Raw genomic sequence first — 20,352 nt, 5'->3', positions numbered from 1 at the left:
ATCATTTTTATTTGACTAATTTGCTATATGAGAGTTCCTTATACAGCAAGGAGATCAAACCAGTCAATCCTAAAGGAAATCAACCCTGAATATTCATGGAAGGACTGATGCTGAAGCTGAAGCTCCAATACTTTGGTCACCTGATGGGAAGAGCCAACTCATTGGAAAAGACTCTGGTGCTGGGAAAGATTGAGAGCAGGAGGAGAATGGGGAGACAGAGGATGAGATGGTTGGATGGCATTATCAACTCAGTGGACATGAATTTGAGCAAACTCTGGGAGATAGTGAAGGACAGGGAAGCCTGGTGTGCTATAGTCCATGGGGTCACAGAGTCACACATGACTTAGTGACTGAACAACAGAAATTTGCTGTATAAGTATTTTTACTTTTTCCTGCAAATACTATCAGATGTGAAGACTACAAATATAATTTTTTCCAAATAATAAAATGTGCCAAATTAGTTTATTCAACAAATATTTACTGAGCATGTATTATGGCCTAGGCACTAGAAATGCATAGTGAATAAGACAATATCTCAATTTTTGTGAAACATGCACACTTGTAGATAGAGACATATAATAAGCAAGTAATAAATATATAATATGAAAAAAATGCTACTATAAACGTGCTAAATGCTATGATGAAAAAGGGTTCCCAGTTAAATGCAGTGGATCAGACATTCATATTTATCTACAAATGACATAAAAGAGCTATTTTAGAGCCATAAGCCCATGAGAAAAAAAGAACAAGAAAGAGGATGAAAACAGCAGCATTTTAGGAAATGGAAAGTTAAAGAGAAAATGTCAACTGCTTAGCAGACCCAAGAAACCTGAATCCTAAACCAGCAGTGAGAAAATGAACAATACAATTCCTACCAATGAACTTCCAAAAGGCTCAGAAGCTAGCAGCGTCAAGTCAGCATCCAGTACTTCTGTAAGTGAGGGCAAAAGTGGGAATAGTGCAAAGGTGATTCGCGAAGCAATTAGGCCTCCAAATCCTGTTCCTTATTCTTTGCAGCCAGGTAACTCCCCTATATACTTTCCTCTCACAGAAGACTAGAGATTTATTCTATGAGAATTTAAATAGGAGTTCTATGTGTCTCAGGGCTGAGTGTAAGATTAGGTGAAAGTCTAGCTATATACTGCATGTTGAGACCCCTAGTTCTCTTCTACTTGGTTCCCAGAAACTTACAGCCAAACTTACCTTGTATCCCCCAAGTAGAAGATTAGAAGATTACTTTCTGAGACAATTTGACCAGACTTACAGGAAATTATCTGAAAATAATTAGGGGTTCACCAAAGTAAAGGATCCAGCCAAATCATCCGATAGTAGTGCCCACCATAACAAAACTTTTTATCATCCTTGTCATCCCCCATTCAAATATAACCAAACATCCAAGGATCCCAAGACATATGAAAGAAAGAGATGAAAACAAATGAGGGGAAAAAATGAACTTAGAGGAAACATTTCAGAAAGATGAGAACTTAATAATCTTCTAAGATCATCAAAAATATAAAAGAAGATATTATAATCATCAAACAGGAATAGTATATTATTTTTTAATGGGCATTAAATAAAAGAGTTCTTGGATATTTTAAATGACAGCAGAAATAAAAACCTCAGTAGAAGTTGAGAAATTCTCAAATAAACTAGACCAAAGAAACAACGAGATAGAAAATTAAAAAAAAATTTATTTAGAAAATCAAACCAGGAGGTTTGGAATAGGTTTAATAAGAAAAATAAGTTTTCCTAAAAGAGAACAGTGAAAATGGAGGAGAGGAAATTATCAAATAAATCATTTAAGTAAAATTCCCAGAACTGAAGAAATAGTTTCCAGACTAAAAGGGTCAGTTGAGTAACTAACAATACCAATGCAAGTAGACTCACACTAAGGCATGTCATATTGAAATATAAGAATACTGGAAATCAAGAGAAGATTATATTTTAATGGCAGAAGTTGAGTAGGAAGGCAAAAATGAATACGAGCTATTGAGATGACCATAGTCATGGCATGGCATATAACCCCTATATCTAATCTATCAAACTTTGCCTGCTCTATTCTAAAAGAACATACAGTATCCAAAGACTTCTCTTTACCTTCTTAGCCCAATCCACTTGTACTTCTCTTAGAGTACTATGGTAGCCTACTACTGTAGGCTACCAGTCTTTACTCTCAATCTTTATTCTGCCCCTGTAGCTCATCATTCAGATAGCAGCCAGAATCATCTCTGCGAAGTGTAAACCAGACCCCTTTCCCTCTGTTCTAAATTCTATTCATGGTTTTCCACTGCTTCCGAAATTAAGTCCAAACACTTTACCATAGCATTCTGGATCACCCCCTCCCTGTCATTATATGGCCTTAGCATGCCTTTTGACATCATCATCTATCTGTCTCTCTCATTACTTCCAGACACATTTGATTTAATTTACATTCTATGTACATGACCTGTACATTTCCAGCTTAAGTCTTTTGCACTAGTCTCTATCTGCAATTCTTCAGCTCTTTCTCATATCTCATTACTTATATCTCAGCTCATTTGTCACTTACTCACAGAAAAATTCCCTGATCAACTTACCTAAAGCAGTCACTGACCCAACAATTCTCTATACTATTATATTTTAGTATTTATTCTAGTTATTATTAGCTAAAAGTATGTTTTTATTTTATTTTTCCTTTAAAAATTTTTTTCTGTTGATTTATCTTACTTTACAATATTATATTGATTTTGCCATACATTGACTTGAATCTGCCATGGGTGTACATGTGTTCCCCATCCCACCTCCCTCCCTATACCATCCCTCTGGGTCATCCTAGTGCACCAGCCCCGAGCACCCTGTACCATGCATTGATCTTGGACTGCTGATTCGTTTCACATATGATATTATACATGTTTCAATGTCCTTCTCCCATATCATCCCACCCTCGCCCTCTCCCACCAAGTCCAAAAGACTGTTCAATATATCTGTGTCTCTTTTGCTGTCTCACATACAGGGTTATCATTACCATCTTTCTAAATTCCACATATATGTGTTAGTATACTGTATTGGTGTTTTTCTTTCTGGCTTGCTTCACTCTGTATAATAGGCTCCAGTTTCATCCACCTCATTAGAACTGATTCAAATGTATTCTTTTTAATGGCTGAGTAATATTCCATTGTGTATATATACCACAGCTTTCTTATCCATTCTTCTGCTGATGGACATCTAGGTTGCTTCCATGTCCTGGCTATTATAAACAGTGCTGCGACGAACATTGGGGTACACGTGTCTCTTTCCTTTCTGGTTTCCTCAGTGTGTATGCCCAGCAGCAGGATTACTGGGTCATATGGCTGTTCTATTTCCAGTTTTTTAAGGAATCTCCATACTGTTCTCCATAGTGGCTGTACTAGTTTGCATTCCCACCAACAGTGTAAGAGGGTTCCCTTTTCTCCACACCCTCTCCAGCATTTATTGCTTGTAGATTTTGGATAGCAGCCATTCTGACTGGCATGAAATGGTACCTCATTGTGGTTTTGATTTGCATTTCTTTGATAATGAGTGATGTTGAGCATCTTTTCATGTGTTTGTGAGCCATGTGTATGTCTTCTTTGGAGAAATGTCTGTTTAGTTCTTTGGCCCACTTTTTGACTGGATCTTTTATTTTTCTGGAATTGAGCTGCAGGAGTTGCTTGCATATTTTTGAGGTTAATTATTTGTCCGTTGCTTCATTTGCTATTATTTTCTCCCATTCTGAAGGCTGTCTTTTCACCTTGCTTATAGTTTCCTTTGTTGTGCAGAAGCTTTTAATTTTAATTAGGTCCCGTTTTTTTTATTTTTGCTTTTATTTCCAACATTCTAGGAGGTGGATCATAGAGGATCTTGCTGTGGTTTATTTCGGAGAGTGTTTTGCCTATGTTTTCCTCTAGGAGTTTTATAGTTTCTGGTCTTACGTTTAGATCTTTAATACACTCTCACCTCTACTATTCAATATAGTTTTGGAAGTTTTGGCCACAGCAATCAGAGCAGAAAAAGAAATAAAAGGAATCCAGATTGGAAAAGAAGAAGTAAAACTCTCACTGTTCGCAGATGACATGACCTTCTACATAGAAAACCCTAAAGACTCCACCAGAAAATTACTAGAGCTAATCAATGAATATAGTAAAGTTGCAGGATATAAAATTAACACACAGAAATCCCTTGCATTCCTATACACTAACAATGAGAAAACAGAAAGAGAAATTAAGGAAACAATTCCATTCACCATTGCAACGAAAAGAATAAAACACTTCTACCTAAAGAAACTAAAGACCTATATTTAGAAAACTATAAAACACTGGTGAAAGAAATCAAAGAGGACACAAATAGATGGAGAAATATACCGTGTTCATGGATCAGAAGAATCAATATAGTGAAAATGAGTACACTACTAAAAGTATGTTTTTAAATTCATCTCTCTATATACATTCATTATCTGTATTCTGCCACTAGTATACAAGCACTATATGGGCAAAAATGAATTTGCCTTTCTTATTCATAACTACCGCAGTATCTAGAACAGAACTCTGCATGTTCATAGGTGCTCAGTAAATATTGCCTGAATTAATTTATTAATGGATTAACCATGAAGAGTTCATAGAACTCAACAAGTAACAGAGTAAAGTTGTGGAAATACAAGGTGACATAATGACCATATATTTGATAATCCAAAAAATATCCCATGGTTGAGGAAAAAATGGTAAACAGGCTCATCAGTGTCATACCTAAAGAGAAGCCAATAGTTCTGAACTCTGCTATAATGTCCTCTAGCTTCTTTGTTCCCATGATTAAGGGGTAGCAAACATGGAAAAGAGACACCCTAGTAAAGAAGAAATACACAAATTGTGTAAAATGGAATCTGTATGTACAAGGCAGGGGGGATTATTTTGATACAAAAAAGGGTAATCAAGCCCAGTTTCTCACTATAACAATCAAATAATTTGTATTGTCCCCCAAAAAGAGACCCCCGAAGAGTCAGGTTCTAACACGTTCTCAAGAACATAAACTCAAGTTGGTGGTGTTAGATTTCCTTTTTTACATGTCACATGGCAAGACCAGTTTAGGAGAGGGTAACTGTCTTAGTCTGCTCAGGCTGCAATAACAAAATACCACTGGTGGCTTAAACAGCAGAAATTAATTTTCCCACAGTTCTGGAGGCTGGAATTTCCAGGTCAGGGTGCCACCATAGTCAATTTATTGTGAGAGCTCTCTTCCCAGCTTGCAAACAAGCACCATATTACTGTGTCCTCACATGGCACAGAGAGAGAGAGAGCCCTTTGACGGCCCTTTTCATTGTTGTTCAGTCACTCAGTCATGTCTGACTCTTTGCAACCCCATGAACTGCACCATGCCAGGCTCCTCTGTCCTTCAGTATCTCATGGAGTTTGCTCAAACTCATGTCCGTAGAGTCGGTAATGCCATCCAACCATGTTATTCTCTGCCACCCTCTTCTTCTACTTCCCTCAATCTTTCCCAGCATTGGGCTCTTTTCCAATGAGTTGGTTCTTCGCATCAGGTGGCCAAAGTAATGGCACTTCAGCTTCAGAATCAGTACTTCCAATGAATATTCAGGGTTTATTTCCTTTAGGATTGACTGGTTTGATCTCCTTGCTGTCCAAGGGACTCTCAAGAGTCTTCTCCAACACCACAGTTCACAAGCATCAATTCTTCAGCACTTAGCCTTCTTTATATGGTCCAACTCTCACATCCATACATGACTACTGGAAAAACCATAGCTTTGACTAGACAGAACTTTGTTGGCAAAGTGATGTCTCTGCTTTTTGATATGCATAACTTTTCTTCCTAATCCCATCATGAGGTCCTTATCCTCACGATCTCATCTAAACTTAATTATCTTCAAAAGATCCCATCTCCAAATACCATCACACTGGGGGCTAGTGCTTCAGCATATGGATTTAGGAGGAGCACACAATTCAATCCATAGCAGTAAAGAAACTGACAGAGAAGAGAGGCAAAGTATAAAGCAGCTCTGCTAGGTGACACAATTGAATGAAAAGAGTCTGCAATTGCATTCCTCTCAAGATTTATCTATTGGTGGAGCTCACTAAAGCACTTCTACTTTTCCAATTATCCAACTCCCTGCAGTCCCCTCTCCATCTACTACTCTTCCAAACCATCATGTGGTAGATATAAAGATTGTTATATTCTAAAGTTATCTTGAGGTGGATGAACCTAGAGCCTGTCACACAGGATGAAGTCAGAAAGAGAAAAACAAATATTGTATATTAATGCATATATATGGGATCTAGAGAAATGGTACTGATTAACCCATTTGCAGGGTATGACTATAAATACAGATGTAGAGAATGGACTTGTGAACACAGAGGGGAAGGAGAGGGTGAGATGAATGGAGAAAGTCGCACCGACATATATACACCATCATGTGTAAAATAGAATAGCTAGTGGGAAGCTTCTGTATAGCACAGGGAGCCCAGCCTGATGCTCTGTGTTGACCTAGAGGGGTGGGATGTGGGGAGGCTCAAGAGGGAGGGGACATATATAATTATGACTGATTCACATTTTTGTATGGCAGAAACCAACACAACATTGTAAAGCAATTATCCTCCAATTAAAAATTTAGAAACTAAGTTATCTGATGGGATCAAGTTACACAGCCAGGAAAGGAATTCCTTTGTGTTTAACAGATCATAAATCCGATATGCATATTAGGGAAATAATGTGTTCAAATTTACACTGAAAATAAGGTTTCAAGCCAGACTGGGACCAAAGGTCTTGTATCCCAGCAAAAGGCTTTTTCCTTTGAAGACATGGCTATTGTCCCAAGAGACCCATGTCTCAGGTTGGTTCTAGAAGAAGGCAATGGAGATTTAAGGGCTGCTAAACCCTGAGTCACTGTGCCCCTTACTCTGCACTTCACTGTTGAATTCTGCCTTTCTGGACACACCATCCAAATAACTGAAAATTAGGAAGATCCTCATTCTCCACCAATCTTGAATCTCATTAGGGAAGAAGTACACTGTGTACTTGTTCCCTTGGCACTTCAGGTGGCAAATTTTATCCTTTCCCAAGCCAATTAGAAGCTTGCAAGTACCTTGTTCCCTTGCCAGCTGTCTTCAAGGACAGTGGGCTCCTTAATACCCACATGATAACAAATATTACCTAACATAGACCAATAATACCATACCATGGTTGAAAATGTCAAGATTACTACTGAGATTGAAGCATTGACTAGAAAGGTGTCCCAGTGACCTGATTATGAAACAATTCTGCGTATAGGAATGGTTACTTCCCCTCAACTTCTGTTCTCCAGGAAGTCCCTTCTAAAACCCACCTAACTCGGCCTGCTCAGATCCTCTACTTTACATTCTATTGTTTGGCCTTGTTTAGTTGTTGCTTTGAAAGACTACTTTGGGAGGCAGAGTTGTCACTGTACATGTATGTGTTCTCCTGAAACAATTTATGTGTTCTGTATAGCTGCTTTTGAGTATGATCTTGATTACCTGTGCTTTATCTATTCTACATTTTACTTCCCTGCATTTCTTTTCACTCACACAATAAACTAACATTATGGGGAAGCATAAAATCTAAGGGTTGGCAAACTATGGCTCATGCATCAAATAAAGCAAGCTGAATAGTAAAGTGTGACACCATCTGCTATGATTCTCTACAATAATAGGAACTAAATGATTTAACTTTGATGCCCAAATCTCTCCCTACTGGTCTTCCTTCAATGCTCCCCCTATGTCCCAATGTCTCCTTATGTAGCTGCCAACAAAACCTTCATAAATTGGTAATTGGATGGAACAGGGATGGTATAGTTAATCTAACCCTTGATCTCTCAGCTTTCTCACTCCTCTCAGTGATTTTTGTTTTTGTTTTTTTTTCCTGTTAAGGATGTTTATGGAAGAAAAAGAGAAACAGGTAAGAAGGAGAGTGAATCCTGGATCCTTGCACCCCCTTCCCAATTGAATGAGAGTTAGAGAAGAGAGGAGACCTATGGGATGCTTCTCTCACTTCATTTCCTCTTCTCTAATCCTCAAGAAGAGCTCTAACACTGCCTCTTTATCCCATTAGTGAAGCAACCAATGAATGGATAGTCTGTTTATCCACCTTGAAGAGGTTTCCATTTAGGGTTTAAATAAAGATTGGCTCCAATTTAGTTGACAAGCTTCCTAGTGTTTTTAAAAAACTTCTATTAAACAGATTATTTAAAGCTATGTTTAATCTTTTACTCCCCTCTCTCCTGTCTGTTCATCACAAACAAGAGCTTACCTTTATTACCACCTCCAGATGACCTCTCTTCGCTAACACAGTCTTCTATAATAAGCCCCCTACCCACACACACAACATAGGTGAACCGATTAAGCAGAATGTAATTTTATTGTCACGAACTCTCCCTAAGCTAAAAATTGAAAAACTTCATGAATTATACATCAAAACACATCCACCAAACCCACTGTGTTAGATGAAAAGAAATTGTACTATTTCTACTATCCACCTTCGAGTCATGTAAGATCACATCTCCACCACAACATGCATAAGTGTACCCAATTATAAATCATAGAATTGTCAAATGTCAGAGTGGGAAGGGAGCATAGAGATAATTTAGTCTAACTCACTCATTTTACACAGAATAAAACTAATACCCAGAGAAAGGGTTTTCCAAAGGTCACTCAGGTAGTTGAGAATATAAGTGCAACTGAAACCCTGGCCATGTTTATGATCCTCTGTATCAAACAAACAAACATACACTCAATTAAGAATTTAAGGGTATATGGATCCATCCTCCAAAGGAGGAAGCATCAATCTTTTCAAAACTAAAATGACTCCATTCATCATATCTGAACATCCCTGCTCTTTTCTGTACTGTTTTGCTGCTATTGTCAATTCCCAAGACACCTTCCTTCCCCAGCCACTGAACAGCCCCCACAAATGAGCAATTCCTAAACGCATTTGCTATGACGTTTGCAAAGGCAGCTTCTCAGAGAAAAGGTCAGTGTCGCTGTTCTCTGTTTCCAAATATGTCCCTTAAAAGAATCAGACATTACAATGCTGCATACCAATTGCCTGAAGATTTAGAAATATCCTCTAGGAAAGTCCAAGTCTCCTGGAAAAATGGACAATCCAATGACCTTTGTGATGTGATTTACCAAATTGAAAAAGGTGCACAAAAGAGGTATGAAGAGACACTGTTTTTCTACGGGCCCAAGGAATTGTGCTGATATGTTTACTATAGAGTGACACGACTCCTCATTCCTCAGTCTTTATAACTAATTCTGCCCTTTCTCCAGTGACTTGGAAAGTTATGCAAGCCCGATACATGCCCTCTGGTCACTAGAAATAGGGAGTCAGATTTCCAGGGAGCCTCCAAACAGAGAAGTAAAGCCACAAAGGAAAGGAGGAATTATAGCTATTTTGCTTTGTATTTCTGATGTTAGTTCTTCCCCAATACCTGTCAGTCAGCTCTGATCTCTGAATTTCCCACGGCACAAAATGACTCTTGCTATTTCTCTTAGATGGTGCCAAGCATCGTTAATACATGTTATACACAAAACCTTCACAACCATACTCAACCTATTACTTTCTAATCTCACCTTCTACCCCTTTCTCCCTTGCTCACAGCCCACACTGGGCAACTCTAAGTTAACTGCACCTGTCTCGTACTTTGAGGACTCACATTTCCCCACCTATATCTAAAAATTATGTTTCAAATTGCTAGAATGCCTCAATCTCATCCTTCATTTCATTATGCAACACATATTTTTAAACCTATTTTCTCTTTAAAGTCTTCCACTAACTCTATGTACATGCTGAGTCACTTCAGTCGTGTCCGACTCTCTGCGACCCCATGGATTGTCACCCGCTAGGCTCCTCTGTCCATGGGATTCTCCAGGCAAGAATACTGGAGTGGATTGCCATGCCCTCCTCCAGGGGACCTTCCCAACCCAGGGATTGAACCCAGGTATCTTATGTCTCCTGCATTGGCAGGTGGGTTCTTTACCACTAGCATCACCTGGGAAGCGCTCTTTGATCTCTACTCCCACCCCAAATTAAATGTTCCAGAAATAATTTCTATTCTTCTACTTCCCTTATAGCTCAGTTGGTAGAAAATCCGCCTGCAACGCAGGAGACCCTGGTTCAATTACTGGGTCAGGAAGATCTGCTGGAGAAGGGATAGGCTACCTACTCCAGTATTCTGGCCTGGAGAATTCCATTGACTATATAGTCCATGGGGTTGCAAAGAGTCAAACATGGTGGAGAGACTTTCACAATTAATTCAATCATTCACAAATTATTGAGCATGAACAATTTGTCATGCACTTTGCTAAGCATTGAGAATGCAGCAGCAGATAGACATATTCCTGTACTTACAGAATTTATAGAATAACAGGAAAAATAAGTACTCAAAGTACTGTTTATGGGAGATATATAGGTGGCTATAGGATGTCACTGCAAGGACTTGACATAGGTTTGAGAGATCAGAGGAGGTATACCTTCAGAAGGAGAATTTAAACTGAGACTTGAAAGGGCTTCCCTGGTGGTTCAGTGGTTGAGACTCTGCTTCCATTGCAAGGGGCTTGGGTTTGATCCCTGTTCAGGAAACTAAGATCCTGCATGCCTCTCAGTGGAGCCAAAAAAAAATTTTGAGACCTGAAGTAAAAACATGTTAGCCAAATATAGAGGGTATTTCCTTCCAGAAAGAAAATATAAACATATGAAAAAACAATAAGGCAAGAAGGACTTTGGGACTCTCCAGAAACTCTCCAGACTCTCCAGAAATACATTTGAGAGATATTTAAGATGGGGAATCTACAAGGTTTAAATAATGAGATCTTAAGAAATAAAGATGGAAGTTTTAAAAAAAATGACAAAAATCAATGATGTAACATTTTACTGAGGTAAGAAATAATGGAACAGGGCCGAAATTGGTTTCAGCAGTGGTGTGGGTAGGCAATGAGTATGGATTTGAAAATAATGAATTTGAGGTGCTTATGAGATATAGAAGTGTTTATAACAAACAGTTAGGCATATGATTCCAGGGCTCAGAGAGAGAGAGCTAATTAAAGAAAAGAAACAGAATCATCAACATAAAGATTTAACTGAAGTAATGAAAGTGGATAATTTTATTCTAGGGATAGAATAGAGTGAGCAAATAAAAAAATTCTGTGACATCACAGCACAACATTTAAAGGTTATATGGGAGAGCCATGAAAGGAGATGGAGGAAGAGTGGTTAAGGAGATAGAAGGAAAACCAAGGGATTCAGGGTTCTCAACATCCAACAAAAGAAGGTACATCAAGAAAGAGGACCTACTGTATAGCACAGAGAACTGTACTCAATATTTTGTAATAACCAATAAAGGAAAAGAATCTAAAGAGCAATATATAGATATAGATATATACATATATATATGCCTGAATCTCTGCACTGTACACCTGAAACTAAAACAACATTGTAAGTCAGCTATCAGCTCAGTTCAGTTGTTCAGTCGTGTCTGACTCTTTGAGACCCCATGGACTGCAGCACGCCAGGCTTCCCTGTCCATCACCAACTCCCGGAGCTTACTCTAACTCATGTCTATCGAGTGAGTTTGGTGATGCCATCCAACCATCACATCCTCTGTCATCTTCTCCTCCCACCTTCAATCTTTCCCAGCATCAGGGTCTTTTCATATGAGTCAGTTCTTTGTATCAGGTGGCCAAAGTATTGGAGTTTCAGCTTCAGCATCATTCCTTCCAATGAATATTCAGGACTAATTTCCTTTAGAATCTCCTTGTAGTCCAAGAGACACTCAAGAGCTTTCTCCAACACCACAGTTTAAAAGCATCAATTCTTCAGCACTCAGCTTTTTTTAGTCCAACTCTCACATCCATATATGGCTACTGGAATATATATACATATATATATATATGTATATACCTATACATATGTATATACATACATATATGTATATATACACACACACAGCAGTAAAGAATCTGCCTGCCAGTGCAGGAGACCAGGGTTCTATCCCTGGGTTGGGAAGATCCCCTGGAGAAGGAAATGGCAACCCACTTCAGTATTCTTGCCTGGGAAATCCCATGGACAGAGGAGCCTCGCAGGCTACAGTCCATGGGGTCACAAAAGAGTCAGACAAAACTTAGCAATTAAAAACAACAGAACAGCAATATAAAGAAAGAGGACTATCATCTGAGGTGAGTGCTGTTGAGTTGCCAAGAAGGGTGGATTTAGCAACACAGGTGTCACTGTGACCTTATCAAGAGCTATTTTAGTGGAGTTGTGTGGGGCAGAAGACAGATTGGAGTGGGTTGAGGTGAAGAAATTGAGACAGAAAGGTAGACAGTTCAAGAAATTTGTGTTTGATGGTAGATGTAAGATTGTTTAGTAACTGAGGAGGCTAAGGAATCCTGGAAGATTTGCTTGTCTGTTTTTTTGTTTTGTTTTGTTTTGAATGTAGGAACAATTATAACACGTTTTAAAGCCAAAAGAAAAATCCAATAGAGAAGGGTTGGTTGAAGATATAAGAAAGAAATTAACTGATAACATAAGTCCCTTGGTAAGGCAATAGGGGAAGGAATCCAGAATATAGGTGAAGGGATTGGCCTTCAATAAGAGGAAGGATGTCCTTCCATAATAACATTAAGAAAAAAGAGGGTAGTGAAACGTTCACAAATTCTTGGTTTGGATGTAGAGTTAAACAGGAAGTGAGGACATTTGCTGGGATTTAGGGTAGGGAGAATGATAGGAGTGATATTTCCAAAGATACTTTTAGTCAAATTCTCAGAATGCCTTTCCCCCTTCCAAAGATCCCCCATGATTAATAAGTGATAATTGAATGCAGCAATTAAGAAAATGGTATCAAGAGCAAGAGTTTCTGGTAAGAACCTTGGCTCTGCCATCAAACAGTTGTCTGACCTTGGGCAAATCATTTAACCTTTTGGGTTTCAGTTTCCTCCTCTGTGAAAAGGGGATGATATTTTTACCTACCTCAAATTTTATTGTGAAAATGAATCAACTGAGTTAATATACATGAAGGGTTTAGAATAATGCCTGGCAAATAATAAGTACTCTGCAGAGTTGCTTTCATTACTAAAGCTCTCCAAATATTACCCGAGTCAGCTTATTATTGGATTATATGGAGATACAAAAGATAACTATTAGGTAGAAAGGAAGGTGAAATTTTCCTTCAAAAGTTGGTATTTTTGTTTTCTAACTAGAGTGAAAATACAACAGGGACATAGGCTTGCTTTCTATTCATATATATATATATATATATGACTTATATATATAATTTATATGTATACATTATACTATGCATATAATTAATATACATTATTCTTGTATAATAATTATTTATATTTATAATAAAATGTATGAGAAATCAGTGAATATCAGTATATCCCAGTAGGGAGGTCTTGGTCCATAGAGGATGGAATTGAGAGTAGTTTCTAATGAGTAGCCTAGAGGATTGTGTCCTGAGCCCTAGGGTGATCTTTTTCTAAATCCAAGAGCAGGGACAACACCACCGGTTGAGGTTTTCGGTTCTATTTCAGCCCTCTCCTCTGCCTTTTTCTGTTTTTAGGAAGGGAAAATGTTCGCATCTATGGCTGGGAAAATCACCATTTTTTTTTAAGTTGAGGAAGTGGAATTATTTCCTTCTGAAAAGCTTTGGAAACAGCCACAAAACATGTAGGTAAGTTCCATAGGAGAGGGACTCTCAGCTCAAATATGCAAACACTTGTTCCTCAAGGTCACTACAAAAGTATTGTACCAAATCAGTGACTTGAACACACAAGGGTTGAAAAGCTGAATATACTCGTGTTTGGTTGTAAAAGATGGTGCCAGCTTGGGGAGAGTAGATGAGTACAAGCAGTTAAATTGAACTAACTGATATGGTATTTGAAGATCAAATCAGAAACATGGACTGTCAAATTTTACTAATATAGTCTGCATCAGTGAAGAATCTATAATAATATGTCAGTTTATTATTTTCAGTACATTCTGTACATATGAAATGGCTAAATGTTGCCTAGCAGAGGTCCCACAAGAACTGATCCTGCCCGGGATTTACAATTAGCACATTTATTTGTTAGTATGCAAATGAGAACTGCTACAGTACTTGGGGAAAATTGTGTTGTTAAGTAAGTGCAACATTTCTCCTGCAATTTTGCTTCAACTATTCATTAGTTCTGCTAACCTCTTTTTTCAGAGTGCACAAAGCTAAACAGCAAAGCAACAGAAGTAGGTGAATTAATACAATGGCAATCCAGTTGTGTTAGACTGGAAAGGTGGTATGAAGACACATAGATTTTTGAATAAGTAACAAGTGTGTATTAATAACATGGATCTCACAGCAGCATAGATAAGGTGCAAATTGGAATAAGCAAAGACAAAGCTTCCCGTTTGTAAGCCCATCTGCTCTCATTTGGACTTATACAGAGATGGCAAAAACATTTTGGCATCAAGATTCAAAGTCAAGCTCCACCATCTACTAGCTTTTTGACTTTGGCTGAGCAAGCTCTTCTTTGCCTAAAACATAGGTGAGGCTCTTCACAAACACGAAGCCATAAGCAGTATAGTAGTTATATACCATAGTATTAACAGTTCATCAGAAGTCTCTGAAGTCAGACTGGGCTCAGAATATACACTAGCTATGCATCACTCTTATCAAATTATGTAATTCTTGATTTCTTCATCTGCAAATGGAACATATTCTTAATAGACCTACTTAGCTCACCGAGTTGTGGTGAATATTTACTAAAATAATTGATGTAAAGCACTTAGCACTTGAATGCAACTGCAACATTGTAAGCCCTCAATAAACACTTGTTGTTAAAGTGTTACCCCTAAATTTTCTTCATTGTGGCTTTCACCCAAGTAGCTCCACCATAAATGGTCATGTTATGAACACTTCCCATTGCATTGCTTAATTCAGTGGACATCCCTACAGGACTTCAGCAGCATTTATGGTACTGACTATTTTCTCCTTGTTGAGATGTAAAAACTGGGAAGTTTTCAGAAAGATTGGAGGAAGAGCTAATTAGGAAAAGGATAAAATTTTGGATCAGGTGTTGTAAGTTGAGTGTGGCATCTTTGTCTCTGGAACAGTGAAACACAATCAGCTAAATCATCGTATGCATATTGAATACTTAACTGCCCAAAGACAGAGGTTCAGCTGTATGTTCTCTAAAGGTTTCTTTTTGCCTTTAAAGTCTGTGATTTTTCCAAATTAGTGAATGATAGCAGCTACTATTTCTGAGGCAATAGATAAAATACAGATACAGGCATTTTACATGTGTCCTTACCATCCTCACAAAAATCCTATAAAGTGGATATTCTCCACATTTTAAAATATAAAGTGGATCTTCTCCACATTTTAAAATTGATGAAATAGGCTTAGACAAGCACAGAAAACAGTCATGAAGATAGTGCGTCATACGTGCAGAATATTTATTTTTCAATGTATTCACTCGTTCGTGTATAAATGCAACCAATATTTAATGAACACCTACTATGTTCTGGGCACTATCTTTAGCACTGGTGTACAGCACTGAACATAGTAGATAAAATTCATGCCCTGTGGAGCTCGTATTTAGTAAGCAGAAAATAAGATTTACAAAATAAGTTCCAAGGCTTGATTCACTTTTATAATATGCTACAATGTCCTCTGACTAGCTTTTGTGTCATGTTACCATTTTACAATAAAGTCACATTTTTTTCCCTTTTTAGACACAGAAGAATCATGCTCCAAGGAAACCAAACTATCTCTGCATTTTTCCTCCTGGGACTCACAGCGGTGTCTGAACAGCAGCAGCACATCTTTGTGCTGTTTTTGTGCATGTATCTGGTTACCATGGTGGGAAATTTACTTATCATCCTGGCTATCGTCAATGATGCTCACCTCCACAGCCCCATGTACTTCTTCCTTGCCAGTTTATCCTTCACCGACATCTGCTTCACATCTACTACAGTCCCCAAAATGTTGGCAGACATCCAAAGCCAGAGCCCAGTCATCTCCTTTGCAGGATGCCTCACACAAATGTACTTTTTTATGTTGCTGGTGGACTTGGACAATTTCCTCTTGGCAGCCATGGCATATGACCGGTACGTTGCCATCTGTTACCCATTACACTATGCTGCGTTACTGAGTCTGAAGCGTTGTGCCCTGTTGGTAGTGACTCCATGGGTTGTCTGTAATCTTCTTTCAGTACTTCATATTGGTCTGCTGGGCCTCTTGAATTTCTGTGATCAGAGAGAAATTCCACACTTCTTCTGTGACCTGGAACCCATTTTAAGGCTGGCTTGTTCAGACACCCAGATCAATGACTTGACAATCCTAGTAATTGGGGGAGCAGTTATCTTCATTCCATTCACCTTCATTTGTGTCTCCTATTTCCTTATTGGTTGCACTGTACTTAGGATTCCTTCAGCCAAGGGGAAGTGGAAAACATTCTCCACTTGTGGCTCCCATTTCTTAGCTGTGTCCCTCTTCTATGGATCTATCAGTGGGGTCTACTTTCTTCCCTCTTCTGCCTACTCAGCAGAAAGGGATAAGGTGGCTGCCGTCATGTATACAGTGGTGACTCCCATGATGAACCCCTTCATCTATAGTCTAAGGAACAAGGACCTGAAGGGAGCTGTGAGGAGACTACTTATCAGGAAAACCTATTTCTGCAGATGGTGATTCCTGCCATAAGAAATGCCTATATCACCTTCTTACACTTCGATGAGCACACAGAGTCCAAAACCTCAGGCTACTGTGCCACCATGATAGTTTCTTTGCCATCCATTTCCTGCCCTGAATCCAGATCCAAGAATCTAGATCAAACTTCTCTCTAGGTAAAATAATAATAATAACAAAACAAAAATGCTCCTTTGTTCCATAGTCCTTCACAATTTAGAGTTTCCCCTGATTAAACTAATGGTTGTGTAGTCAGTGTTTACTAATTTGGGGTCACGGGCATCGCAGGCGAATTCTTTACCAGCTGAGCTACCAGGGAAGCCCAAAGAATGACAAAATATCCAGTGCAGCTGGGATGAAGGGGGTTGCAAAGATGGTGAGGGGGTAAGGAATGATGATTCTTACGTTTGGAAATATAAGTGAGGGCATTTCGAATTACATTACATTGGAAATGTAAGTAAGGTGTTTCCTTCCTCCCCCTATGAAATCGTACTTGCTAAATCATTGATAGGAAGGAGGGAAAGGAGGGAGGAAGGAACAAAAAAAGATGACAATAGCTCAAAATATCTTACAGATAATACCATTTTAAAACTCACAACTTCAAAACAATGACTTGATTCACACAATAATACTTTAAGGTGAATACTGTATAATTATCATATACTAAGGAAGGAAAAAAGACACATTAATAGAAGAAAAACAAACTAAGGCAAAAAACAGTCGCATCATCTGTCCTGCTCTGAGCCCTACAGAGGCTCCCCAGCAAAGCTAAACTTCTCCAGCATATAAGATGCTCTACCACCTGCCTTCACTTACATTTCCAAATGTAAGAATCATCATTCCTTATCCCTTCACCATCTTTGCAACACCCTTCGTCCCAGCTGCATTGGATACTTTGTCATTCTTTGGGCTTCCCTGTTAGCTCAGCTGGTAAAGAATCTGCCTGTGATGCAGGTGATGCCGGTTTGATTCCTGGGTCGGGAAGATCCACTGGAGAAGGGATAGGCTACCCACTCCAGTATGCTTGGACTTCCCTGATGGCTCAGACAGTAAAGAATTCACCTGCAGTGCAGGAGACCTGGGTTGGGAAGACCCCCTGGAGAAGAGAAAGGCTAACCACTCCAGTATTCTGGCCTGGATAATTCCATGAATAGAGGAGCCTGGCAGGCTACAGTCCGTGGGGTTGCAAAGAGTCGAACACGACTGAGTGACTTTCCACACGTGGATTTACATTACTCTTTTCTTTGTACAGGTTACATCTTCTCCAGGAATATCTGTTCCATCCCCTCTTGCTAAAGACATTTGACACTTTTTAAATGCTCTGTCTTAAGTCTTACATTCTCTGTGACTTATTTCATAATTCCTCCACCTTTATAGGTAACATTATTCTCTTATCTCCTCTAGGATCCTGTAGCATTTTATTTTGCTATTGTATCACTTATCACAATGAATCATAAATATAAAGATATTTATCAATGTTATCCAAGATGATCTGAACTCTTTATAGTATGCAGGACTGTTTTATTCACCTCTGTAGCTCTAGCATGGTATAATGCCTGAAACAGGGTAAGTATTCAGTAAACTAAATTGAACTAAATCACTGTCATCTCTCAAAATAGAAAAGTTATTTTTAGTTTATCTTCTGCTGACTTGTTTAGTAATACTAGATGAGTCAATTAAATCCCTCTGAGTTTAGTGTCCCATTGATACAATCCATGAAACTGTACTAACTTTTGCCTCCTAGCTACCCCCTGATGATAGAGAACACATTTGAGATTAAAACTTTCTGGGACAGAGGCTATTAAAGTGCCACACTGGGTACGTGCCAGGAGTCCAAAATAAACCAATAGAAACATAAAGAAAATCATATATTAACATACAAAAGAATATGAGGATTGGAGGTGTGTGTATGAAAGTTGATGTGATACCTGGGCTCTTTCATTCTTAATCTGTGAATATCCTAACCTTTGATCATGACGTAAATGTTAGACTTTTCGGGCATCCAATACTGCTAAAACATATCCCAGTTATAATGTCTGGCTTGAATAAACCTAGCTCTTTGTTTCACCTTCAGGCTGGGTTTGTGGCTCTGTTCAGTTCAGTTCACTTGCTCAGTTGTGTCTGAATCTTTGTGACCTCATGAACCACAGCATGCCAGGCCTCCCTGTCCATCACCAACTGCCGGAGTTTACCTGAACCCATGTCCACTGAGTCAGTGATGCCATCCAACCATCTTCGCCTCTGTCGTCCCCTTCTCTTCCTGCCCTCAATCTTTCCCAGCATCAGGGTCTTTTCTAATGAATCAGCTCTTCGCATCACGTGGCCAAAGTATTGGAGTTTCAGCTTCAACATCAGTCCTTCCAATGAACACCCAGGACTGATCTCATTTAGGATGGACTGGTTGGATCTCCTTGCAGTCCAAGGGACTCTCAAGAGTCTTCTCCAACACCACAGTTCAAAAGCATCAATTCTTCTGCATTCAGCTTTCTTCACAGTCCAACTCTCACATCCATACATGACCCTGGAAAAAACATAGCCTTGACTAGACAGACCTTTGTTGACAAAGTAATGTCTCTGCTTTTTAATATGCTGTCTAGGTTGGTCATAACTTTCCTTCAAATGAGTAAGCATCTTTTGATTTCATGGCTGCAATCACCATCTGGAGTGACTTTGAAACCCCAAAAAATAAAGTCAGCCACTGTTTCCACTGTTTCTCACTCTATTTGCCATGAAGCGATGGGACCAGGTGCCATAATCTTAGTTTTCTGAATGTTGAGCTTTAAGCCAACTTTTTCACTCTCCTCTTTCACTTTCACCAAGAGGCTATTTAGTTCCTCTTCACTTTCTGCCATAAGAGTGGTGCCATCTGCTTATCTGAGGTTACTGATATTTCTCCCAGCAATCTTGATACCAGCTTGTGCTTCCTCCAGCCCAGTGTTTCTCATGGTGTACTCTGCATAGATGTTAAATAAGCAGGGTGACAATATACAGCCTTGATGTACTCCTTTTCCTATTTGGAACCAGTCTGTTGTTCCGTGTCCAGTTCTAACTGTTGCTTCCTGACCTGCATACAGGTTTCTCAAGAGGCAGATCAGGTGGTCTGGTATTCCCATCTCTTTCAGAATTTTCCACAGTTTATTGTGATCAACAGTGTCAAAGGCTTTGGCATAGTCAATAAAGCAAAAATAAATGTTTTTCTGAAATTCTCTTGCTTTTTCCATGATCCAGCAAATGTTGGCAATTTGATCTCTGGTTCCTCTGCCTTTTCTAAAACCAGCTTGAACATCTGGAAGTTCACGGTTCACGTATTGCTGAAGCCTGGCTTGGAGAATTTTGAGCATTACTTTACTAGCGTGTGAGATGAGTGCAATTGTGTGGTAGTTTGAGCATTCTTTGGCATTGCCTTTCTTTGGGATTAGAATGAAAACTGACCTTTTCCAGTCCTGTGGCCACTGCTGAGTTTTCCAGATTTGCTGGCATATTGAGTGCAGCACTTTCACAGCATCATCTTTCAGGATTTGAAATAGCTCAACTGGAATTCCATCACCTTCACTAGCTTTATTCATAGTGATGCTTCCTAAGGCCCACTTGACTTCACATTCCAGGCTGTCTGGCTCTAGGTGTGAGTGATCACACCATCGTGATTATCTGGGTCATGAAGATCTTTTTTGTAC

The 20,352-nt window shown here is 38.9% G+C and overlaps 1 protein-coding gene across 1 annotated transcript; it reads left to right on the top strand.

Annotated features, from left to right (window-relative positions):
* Nucleotides 1-15,667: 15,667 nt before the first annotated feature.
* On the top strand, nucleotides 15,668-16,681 carry LOC113888187 (olfactory receptor 1468-like). Its single transcript, XM_027535473.1, has one exon. The coding sequence runs from the start codon at nucleotides 15,683-15,685 to the stop codon at nucleotides 16,679-16,681; it is 999 nt and encodes a 332-aa protein (XP_027391274.1). The 5' UTR covers nucleotides 15,668-15,682.
* Nucleotides 16,682-20,352: the final 3,671 nt, after the last annotated feature.

This window comes from Bos indicus x Bos taurus, chromosome X (assembly GCF_003369695.1).
Source record: "Bos indicus x Bos taurus breed Angus x Brahman F1 hybrid chromosome X, Bos_hybrid_MaternalHap_v2.0, whole genome shotgun sequence".
NCBI lineage: Eukaryota > Metazoa > Chordata > Mammalia > Artiodactyla > Bovidae > Bos > Bos indicus x Bos taurus.
This window is presented reverse-complemented; position numbering and strand designations above follow the sequence as displayed.